Here is a 10,886-nt window from a genome sequence, read left to right on the forward strand (position 1 = left end):
AATTGTATATATAAACCAATGTAACCAAAACCTATTTTATAATTAAGAATCCCTGCATGCCACATAACATCAATAGCATAGTACAAGAACTCCAATGATTAATTACATATATTCATATCTATCATGCCATAGCAAGATGGTCTATGGTATTTAGTGTTTTAATTAAATATATTGTATCCCTTCTCAGTCGATTCCCATCAGGAACCGATAGAGATACATAAAACACGTAATATAAATACATAAATATATGAATAAATAAATATAATGCTGTCGTGGGAACCCCCGGTCAGTCTTAGAATAGCTGAGACCCCATACACGGTAATTTATTCACACACATTTATGGAACATATAATATACTGCGTTTTAAAATGCATACCAGCTAGTTAAGTTTAAAATGGTTATCACTTCACAAATAAATTTGTATCCATGTTTATTTAGCACGTTGACGGATGACATCAAACCGTGTTATACCAATTTCTTGGGAAGAAACCTTCTCCACGATGCTGCAGCTGCAGGAAATATGCAGTGCGTGTCATTTTTCATGCAGGCATGTCCACACATGCTTGAAAAGAAAGACTGGTAAGATTGCCACTAATATTTATATATATTTTTTATACTTAGTGCTCATGTAAAAAGTACCTAAACGCAAAGCACTTGTTTAAATGTATGCACTTTTTATTTACCACTACACTCTCTGGGGTTTCTTCACGATCCTGCTCCACTTCTTTCCGGCTCTCTGTAACCATCCTAGTGACACAGATTTACTTCGAGACTCTTCATCTTACGTTCACAAATACGTGGACAATTAACTCTTAACCTAAATTTTGGCTATCATAGAGTCATGCAGGAAATCAATCGACATCCTTACCATTCGATCATGACGAAGCCATTCTATTTGGGTTGCTTCGATAAATAGGACCAACACATTGCTCTTTGTGTAAAAACACAGAACACTCAGTTCCGCATATTCTGAAGCCAATATACGTTTCTCATATTATCAAAAACTGCCAATAACTTTTAGCTCCAATAATACTAATCAGCTAATTTTGAGCTGGTTTATCACGGTAGCTGTGATAATCGGTCTCCGTACCGAAAGTAATGAGTTAACTAATTAACATGTTATACAGTATTGGTGCATCTTGAGATAAACGTGATTTTAAATTATTTAATATTTTCTAAAAACGCTTTGATGGCTGCTATGGTTCGTTTTTTTATTTTCAGTATTGGTTCTATAATAATTTTTAATGGAATGAATAGTTAAGAGCGGAGTAATTTTAGCAAACTTGTGCAAAAAAAAAAAAAAAATAGATAAAACTTTCACAACGAGAAATGTTATTAAAAGTACTTTTCTAAAAACTATTAAAATTTAACAAAACGTTAGGCTGCGATTACAGTATTTAAACCTTTGCACTCGAAGTTTTTTTTTCATTCATATAACCAGCGTAACAATCTGCTGGCCGCGACCGTCATATGTCACTTAAAGCGAAATATCTTATACTAAATAGTTTTTACGATTTTTCTTTGTCATCATGTTATGGACTGAAAATAATTTGCATTGTCTCTATAGTGGAGCCCTCGAGTTTAAAGACAAATTTGTGCTAAGAAAAGAAATCAAATTTCAAATACCAATATGGATTGTATAAGATATTGTTTGTTTAAACAATTACTTCAAATACCTCACTATTTGTATAAAACGTTATAAGTCATAAACTGATAATGATAATTTTAAAACATAAATAGAATAATTGAATTTGGATTTCCCATTTAATATGTAAATATAAATAAACTTTACAAGAATTGTTATTTTTCTTGTCATTTCATCATTAGGTAATAATTTAAAATAACAGAAACTACAGAAATCATATTGAGTATTTATTTCAAATGATTAATGGAAAATAATAGTTTAATTAAAATAATTTTGGCAAACAACAATTTTCATAGAGTAGCTTACAGATTCAAACCAATCCAAAACCTGTTCTGCGCATGTTTCTTACAGTTTTTGAGAGTCAAACTAATTGTTAGAACATCGCTAATGTTTATCGCAGAAACATCATAACATTCATGACTCGGTCTCCATTAGTAGTTTTGTGTTTTATAATTATTTTTTTTTATGAAAAAAGTACAATACTCTTTTTATTTATACTTAACAAAATAATTTTACTCGAACATGTATTGTATATAAACATTTTTTATTTTAGCTTGGGGTTCACACCGCTGGATGATGCGAAATTTTTCAAACACGATAACGTCATAAATTATTTAGAGAAATGGATTTCTCTCAGAACAGCTACTCCACTACCTAAGAAGGAATAAATTAAAATTGTCATATTATGTTAAAAAATATTAAATAACATATGATATTTCTTAATATAATTAATTATAAAATGTATGATTTTTTAAAATAAGTTTTTATATTATTGTTAATTTTTAACCAAACTTCGCCAACGGCAGAATAAATATGGCTGATTCGAAGGATAAGGATGCCCTGTCTAAGGAAGACGATACGAAAAAGTATATCAGGATGTTACATATTTACTATAAATTAATTCTTAGTATATATAATCATTTTATAGATGTAAAAGTAATTATCCCAATGAAAGAATGTTTCAGATAATTTGCGTTCATCTTCAAATAATTTTGTATATAATTGACTTTTTTACATCCTGTTGTTCTTTTTTTGTATATAATTGACTTTTTTCTTCAAGTTTTAATGCCGATTATGATGTCACCTATCTACCTATCCGGTCGATTAAATTCAGCCGAAATAATGTTACCAACACCACCACAACCGCCTCTCTTCGCCAACATTTTGGTTCATATATCCAAACATGATATAATGGAATTTCGTTGTTCCTAAATTCATGCGACTAATGGATTCTAACTTAATGCCTTAAAAGCTAATAATTTCTAACCTTGTCAATTTTTACCATTTGGCTTGCTGCATTACATTACATAAATAGGTATTTTCAAAGTTTTTCATACTTATTACATATTAACCCATTGAAAAATGAATATAACACCGATATTACGTTTCCAAGCAGGGAAAGAGGAAATTTTATTTATAAATATTTTTCTGCGATATTACATTCAAGGTTACCACATCCCTACATCACCCTGATACTGTTTCTACAATTAAACTTGAAGATTAGATGTCATGAGGGTCCGAACAACGAAATTCATCCTCGTAAAATTCAAGAAATTCACCATAAACTTTCTGGCGAATGCTCTATTTTCTAAAATAGATATTAAAAATAAACCTAAAATGTTAAAATGAAATTTTAGATCGTATACATTCTAGTTACCTTGGTAACCATTTGTATAAATATAGTTATGTCGTATGAACGTTATAGCAATCAGGCCCCGTCATGCCAGTATCTATGTTCCCATAATATTTATATAGTCTGAGTTATTAGTACTATAAAATAAATGCTTGGTCATTAATAACTAGATTAATGCTTATAAACTGAACGAACAAATATTCCATTTTTAAAAATTTAGTTTCTGGTTAACAAAGACAGTTTAAACCCTATAACAGTTCATCACACACCCATTAATGCAATTTAACTTATTACATAAATTAACACAGTTTAACACAAAAAAACCACTTATTCTTTCGAAATTAACTCTTTATTTATTTACTGTTTATTCAAGCATTTCTTCGAATTTATTTCAACATTTATCTAGACAAGTCTACCTTATATTATAACAAAATAATTAATGATTAAAACTAATTAAAAATCCTTGAAATTAGTCAACCTAATCTATTTTGTTACAATATAACCAGTCAAAGAGTACAACCTGTAAATTATATTTAACCTATTTTAAAATTCAGTTATATACATAAATAATCATTTATACATGCTTGGACATTATGAGATTTATTTATGTTATTTTTCGATGGACGGCATGGGATGGGGGGGGGGGAGGTTTATATATGATAAAAACTATAAAACAGACTGTCTCTGATAATAATGATCATAATGGCTAGCTTGAGAAGTGGCTGAGATTTCATGATGATTTCTATTCTCTAAATTCAAAATAAATCAATCGATTTTAAAGGCTAAATAAGATCAGAAAAAAATTTATATCCCGCTTTACAATAGAGACATTTTAGTGCTTTATTCATTTTTATATCTTTCTGAGAACCAGTAATAAAAAATGAAATGTGTCTTGCATACATTTTTGCGCACAAACCATATTTTTTGCAGGAACTGTTCCGATTCTTTTTCCGCTAATATTGATTATAGTCCGATACTTTCAGGTTCAGCTTCACGTAAAGTTTCTTAAAAGTCTAGGCGACACAGGAATCCTCACATCTTGATTTTTACCAAAAAAAACATAAGCAAATTTTAACGTTAATGTTTAACGTTAAGTTACAAAAAGCTTCAAGCTGAAAAATATTCTAATTTGGTTTCAAAAAATTAATAACAAAATGATGACAGCAGAATTGCCAAAATCGTACATTCCCTCCTAATGTTTTATCTTTTCACCATATATCTCCAAATACTGTTTTTGAAAAAACAACTATTTTTCCTAAATAACGAAAGATTAATATCTTATGTGTATAGTTGTCAAATATCATGGAAACGGCTACGCCTAAAAGATGATTTTATAAAAGACTGTATGTGATTATATCATGATTATAAACTAGGTTCAATTTTAAGGTTTCAAACCTTGTATTTGGATAAAATCCTGACAAATCATGAATACTTACGTAAGCAACAGATACCGGCAGACCAAAAAAATCATCCAAATTATTAAATCGTTTTATTTCCATAAAAATTCCTATTTAAGGAGTTGGAAGGGCACCAAGTACGAATCTGATTTCCTTTTACTTAAATTCTTTTTGTAATCTATTTTATTAGATTCGCTATTTGTTGTTCTATTTTTTATACATTAAACTGTAAATTAACAAGATCAAAATGGCTGAAATTATATATATTATCTTTTTATCAATTCTTAAGATTCCTTAAAACGAGCATTTAGACACTTGTTGAAATCGGCAGCCCCCTCGTTTAACTGGAAAATAGGCAAAGATTTTAGAATTTTCAGTAATTCGGCCACCATTTTGTTACTTATTTATAATTTTTAAAATTAATTTTTTAAAACATAAATTGTCTGGAAATTAGTGACTAAAGGTTGGTGACGCATATCGTAAGATTTTTTAATGTGTTTAATGTTATGTTTACGTAAATATATTAAAGTATTATAAACAGATACAAACAGAGAAATAAAAAAAAGTTCAACCTTATCTTTGTGAGAATTAGATTTACCAAATCAATAAAATATTATTTATTTATTTTTTTATGGCTCTTCAGTTTTACCTACGGAATACAAGAGCGTTCAAATGACCACGAATATGAATCAATTCATCCCTTAAATCAATTGTTCTCTTAAACCAGATTCCTGTCAGATTTATTTCTTCAAATATAACCAAAAAATGTGAGTATAATAAGCCGGTAATAATAATCATTTATCATTGCAGTACCCACCATTTTTCCAAAAAATAATAACAAATTCTGACCTTCGGCTAAAATCAGATCACTCAGTCAATCATTGATAAGTTTAAAGTGTAATATTTAAATACAAAATGTTAAAATGTTTCTCAAGAGATTAATTGTATATTAAACAGTTTCATTATTATTAAAAAATTTTTGAGATTTATTAAAAAAATGTTTACATAATTCTCGAATTACTATTAACTACTAAAAAGCTTGTGTATACAAACACTAATCACATTTATTATCCATTTCATAAATTAATCAAACAGAAGCTTTTTCAAATAACTGTCTTAAATGTTTCCAATATGGTTGAATCAGTTCAACCATATATTTTTTTTTTCCCTCTTTGGAAAATACATTTGGATCATGTTATAAGATTGAGTTTCACTCACCCTACCATACAGAATATTCTAGAATAAATCGTAGCAGTTTAACGTATGGTTGAGTCGAGGTAAAAAATTCTACATGTTTAAGCGCGTAAATTTTGAATTTCACCTCAAATTTAACTATGACTTACGTCTTATTGGCCTCAATGATATAACTTTTATATTATGTCCAGCTGTTTGTGTTTCGGTTGAATAAAACCTCAAGATTGGACAAATCTGAATGCAAATGTAACTCATTTGAATGCAACTAGGAACTCACCTGATTTGGACAGAAAGACTTGCCGAACCTATTTTAACTCAAAAAGAACTTTTTAAGCTTTATGATCATCCGTTGAATAAATTTATCGTTGGCTCATAGACTCTCAAGTACCGCAGTTGCGATGTTAATTTTTTTTTTTTTGTTTATTTTAACTGTCTTGGCTCATAATATTACCATGACAGTAATGAAGTTCTCATAGAGGTTTCGCTTCTTTATTACACTTTTTATAAGTTAGTGAACTCCGAACCAAAAATTTTGAACTTCTGCACTACCATGATAGCACGGATGGATATTTCAGACCTGACAAGTAAATATTTTCAACAGGTCGAATCGGATGGATAATTAGTTACTGCTTACTAACCTATAGGCCATTTCTATTTTATTTTGTTTTCTAAACCTATTCACTGCCTATTTTAGTTTGTGTATGGCGTAAATCTTTATTTCCTCTTTATTTTTTTCCAGTTTGTCCTGTTTTACCCTGGATGGATCCAGAGATTATGATCTCGTTGTATCTCAATATTTCTGTAGATATTCAGCATCATTATTTTGTTTATTTTATTTCTAATTTTAAGGGAATTTTTCTCGATATATATATTTGTCTGTCCAAACTTCTTAGTTGAGTTACCACTTCCACGATTTCTCTTGAATTTTGGTGGTTAAATTTGTTTTTTCTACCAATTATTCTTCATTTGGTTTACCTTTGATCCACTGAGTATGAAAGGGACTCGAATGCTTTCTCCGTCTTGACCCGTGGGAGAAGGAGTATGCTCTCCCTTACCAATCCCATGGATACCTATGATTTCCTCAGATTGCAAAGTTATCTTCACGTTCTTTTCCAAAGGTAAACGTAAAAATAAACCGACGGCAAAATATATCCAATAATGCTCAATGAAGAATGTAAGTGAAATAATTTAATATTAGCTTTCACTAGCATCATTGTGAAATCAAATCTTCACTAACACAAATGATTATCTTGCTATTTCATCATCACAGGTTATGTAGTAATAATAATGAAAGCCTAACGAAGCCGAAGATTCATTCCCGATACCACCAATCGCCCTCCAAATACATCATCCAGTGATGCCCCTCCAAATCTAATTCTACTAAATCAGTTTTGACGCAATCCTCCCAACTACGTTTCGGTCTATCCCCCGGACCTTTTAGGGATCCGTTCGTTACTAAGCCTTGCAATGCTATAACTTGAATTATATTTATCGGGTGTAGTTCCCTTAATTCAGTGTTGTGTAGTCTTCTAAATTCTCCCGTTAATTCACCCTTATTCGGTACGAATATTTTACGTAACAATTTATTTTCGAAAATCTTAAGGTGCTGTTCATAATTATTAAGTAAATTATGTTAACGAATTTCGAAGATTACAAAACTATAACTAAGTACTATGATGAAGAAAAAATTGAGCACCATACATTTTCAATGGATAAGAATAAATCTTTAAACGTAGTGGTTAGGAAGGTTCCCTATAATATAACTGAAAATGAATTAAAGGCCGAGTTAGACTCAAAACAATTCGAAGTTGCCTATTTATCCAGGATATTAAATAAAGACAAGAAACTTGACACTTGACACTTGACTCTGTTCAGTATCTCTTAAAAACAACGAAAAGGCCAAAGATATTATTAATCTTAAACATTAACTTTCTGCCTAATTATAGTAGAACACAAACACAAAAACACTGACATCCCTATGTGAACTAACTGCCAAAGATATGGTCATTCAAAGAATTATTGTCATTTGGAAGCGAGGTGTGATAAGTGCAGCAAAGGTAAACATCATTTTTCAATGTGCCCTTTAAAATTTAAGGATAAACCATTTTGTGTAAATTGCGAACTAACTCATGCGGCTAATTACAAGGGATGTAAATATTATCAAATCCTTAAAAATAATATAAACTCATCTCCAGAACCAAATATTCGTAAAGCTGAGACTAATTCAAGCAGGCCAGCCACGAAAATCACTTCAAAAAACTCATATGCTGATGTAATTAGATCAATATCAAAACCACCGCAACCAAAAACTGAGTCCACAGTTAATCAAGACAACAAAATAAATGGTGAAAATTTATTGTCTTCAATAACTAAAATTATAATGGAAGCTATCAAACCGTATTTACCACAAATTATGACTCATCTATCCAGGTTAGTAGCGCTTATCTACTGTTACTAATTCATTCCTGACCAACTGCGCTTTAATACAAATGATATATTATTCTACGAATGCTCAAATATTCATTTTTTGTGTATGGGTACGGAATTAAGAAAATTAAAATTTTTAAACAAGAATGGTCATGGCATATCATGAGTTTAAAATTTCCCTTGAATCAAGTTTCGATATAGCCTGTATAAGTGAAACACATTTATCCCAAACATCAAATTGAAGATCTCAGGTTACAAAATTTTACGCAATGACAAAGATTGTTCGACTCCCTCCGGTGGTGTAGCCTTAATAGTAAAAAATAATATAGATTTCACTGAAAATATCATTACCAACTTATTTAATATAGATGTTGTTTCGGTTCGTTTAAACTCGTCTACCTGTGTCACAGCAGTTTATAATCCTCCAAAAAAAAAAAATTCAAGACGAAATTTTAAAACTATTACCACCAGGGAACTATACATTAGTTTTAGGTGAAATAAATTGTAACAACATTTACTGGGGATGCCTCAAATCAAATTCTAGTGGAAATACTTATTACTTTGGAAATACACCAAATGAACCTACGTTTTACAGACCAGGCTGTAAATCTGACATTCTGGAATCGTATTAACAAAAAAATTTAGTTTTGCTCTCTCTTCTGAAGTGATCACAGCTTTAAATTCAGACCATATCCCTGTATTAATTAATTTATCAACTGAGATAAACAATGAAACCATGAGAAAATCCCTCATTAGTGGAGTAATCGATTTAGAAACGTACGAAATTCTTGTCGATGAAAAATACAACTTAAAAAAAATTCCCTACCGCTCAAGAAATAAATAAAAGTATAACGATGTTAAATGATTCGGTCTCAAACAGTTTACATGAGGCAACTGTACGACCTTTCCATTCAGGGGAAAAACATTGTTTGGCAGCTGTCCAAAATCAAAACTGCTAAAAATTAAAGAAAAAATCACGCAAGGAGACAGTGGATGCGCACTAGAAACCCTGTTCAAAAGAAATGGAACGACCTCAAACATAAAACTAAAAAGGATCTGGATGAATGGGCGTATTCTAAATATCAGGGATATGTGGAAAATGTAGACCCAAAAGTCCATTCATTATGGAAGGCTACGCGACGTCTATAGTATAAACGTGAAAAAATTCCAAGTCTAGTAGACAATGATGAATTCATCACCACTGACGGCAAAAAAGCCGAAGTGTTCGCCAATTTCTTTGAGAAAACATTCTCCAACACAGAAATAAGCCCGAATTTAGTCACTGATGAAATTGACAAGTATTTAAATCTCCCCCTCGCTACAGTTGAGCTCCCACCTAAATTCACGTCCCCAAAAGAAATCATGGATCAGATTAAAAAGCTCAAGGTAAAGGAAAGTTCTGGCCATGATCTGATCCCAGTCATAGCAATCAAAATGTTACCCAGGAAAGCTGTCGTTTTCATTGCGTTAATTTTTAGCAGTTGCCTTCGTTCTTGATATTTTCCTGATATGTGGAAGAAAGCCGAACTCATAGTAATTTACAAGCCTGGTAAGAATGCTGAACATATCAGCAGCTATAGAACTATCAGTTTGTTATCCATTTTTGGAAAATTACTGGAATCAATTATAAAAAAACATCTTAATTCTTTTTTTTAGAGCATCTTAATTATTCCTGATTTTTAATTCGATTTCAATAAAGTCATTCCACTTCTCACCAACTGGCAAGATGATTATCATGAACATTGAAAAATGTAAATCAAAAATGTTTACTCTTCGACGCCCACCAGAACCACCGGATCTAATCCTCAAAGGTAAAAATGTAAAATGGAATCCTGCTGGTGAAACAGTAAGATACCTGGGAATTCACCTAGATCCCCACCTTACCTGGAATCCCATATCAATCAAACTAACTCAAACCTATGCAATGTTAGCAATGCTGTATCCTACCCTAAACAGAAATTTCCAACTAAAAACAGAAACAACAGTTCTTATATTTAAAACAATTCTCAGGTCACTGCTGATGTACGACTGTGAAGTCTGGGGAGCGACATCCTTTACGAAAAGGAAAAAATTACAATCATTTCAAAACGAAGTCCTAAGAATGGCAGTTAATGTTCCTTGGTTCATAATAAATAGCCAATTGCATGGGGAATTACAAATGGAGTCAATAGAGGATTACATCAAAAAACGGTTCATGAAGTTCCATTCCCAGTTGCCGACAGTTAAAGGAGATGTGACCTACAACCTGGGAAACCCAACCTCAATCCGAAGATTGAAGCCCAGGCTGCTGTAGGATATTCTGTTATAAATTCTATATTTATTAATTCATTATTGACACTACCTCTATTTTATTTATTATTATTATTTATTTTTCTCTTCTCTCGTCCCTTTTTCAAATTAACTTGTTTCTTTTTACCATTAGAAGACAATTGTTTGTTTTATTAAGTCTAGATTAATTTTACTTTTCTCTTTTATTAAGAAGCATTATTCTTATCTATTTATTTAATCTTTTTTCTTCTTTTAATTATAATATTGGATATACTTAGCGGTGTCTTTTGTACGAGACTATATCCCCCATAATCAACTATTA

General features: G+C 30.9%; 2 protein-coding genes across 5 annotated transcripts in view; both read left to right on the forward strand.

Moving 5' to 3' along the window:
- The window catches only part of LOC106687270 (glutaminase liver isoform, mitochondrial), a 23,610-nt gene extending 21,277 nt beyond the window's left edge, over positions 1-2,333 (forward strand). For all 3 annotated transcript variants that reach the window (XM_014431041.2, XM_014431044.2, XM_014431042.2), the window contains 2 exons: positions 439-579; positions 2,199-2,333. In XM_014431041.2, the coding sequence (XP_014286527.1) occupies positions 439-579; positions 2,199-2,313 (256 nt within the window). In that variant the 3' untranslated portion in view covers positions 2,314-2,333. The remainder of the gene's footprint in view (positions 1-438; positions 580-2,198) is intronic.
- A 58-nt stretch (positions 2,334-2,391) lies between these two features.
- Positions 2,392-10,886, forward strand: part of LOC106687271 (glutaminase liver isoform, mitochondrial) — a 36,981-nt gene continuing 28,486 nt past the window's right edge. The window contains exon 1 of one of the 2 annotated variants that reach the window (XM_014431045.2): positions 2,392-2,511. In XM_014431045.2, the coding sequence (XP_014286531.1) occupies positions 2,459-2,511 (53 nt within the window). In that variant the 5' untranslated portion in view covers positions 2,392-2,458. The remainder of the gene's footprint in view (positions 2,512-10,886) is intronic. The other variant, XM_067051483.1, reaches the window with a different exon arrangement.

This window comes from Halyomorpha halys, unplaced genomic scaffold (assembly GCF_000696795.3).
Source record: "Halyomorpha halys isolate HHAL.00 unplaced genomic scaffold, Hhal_1.1 Scaffold940.1, whole genome shotgun sequence".
Taxonomy (NCBI): domain Eukaryota; kingdom Metazoa; phylum Arthropoda; class Insecta; order Hemiptera; family Pentatomidae; genus Halyomorpha; species Halyomorpha halys.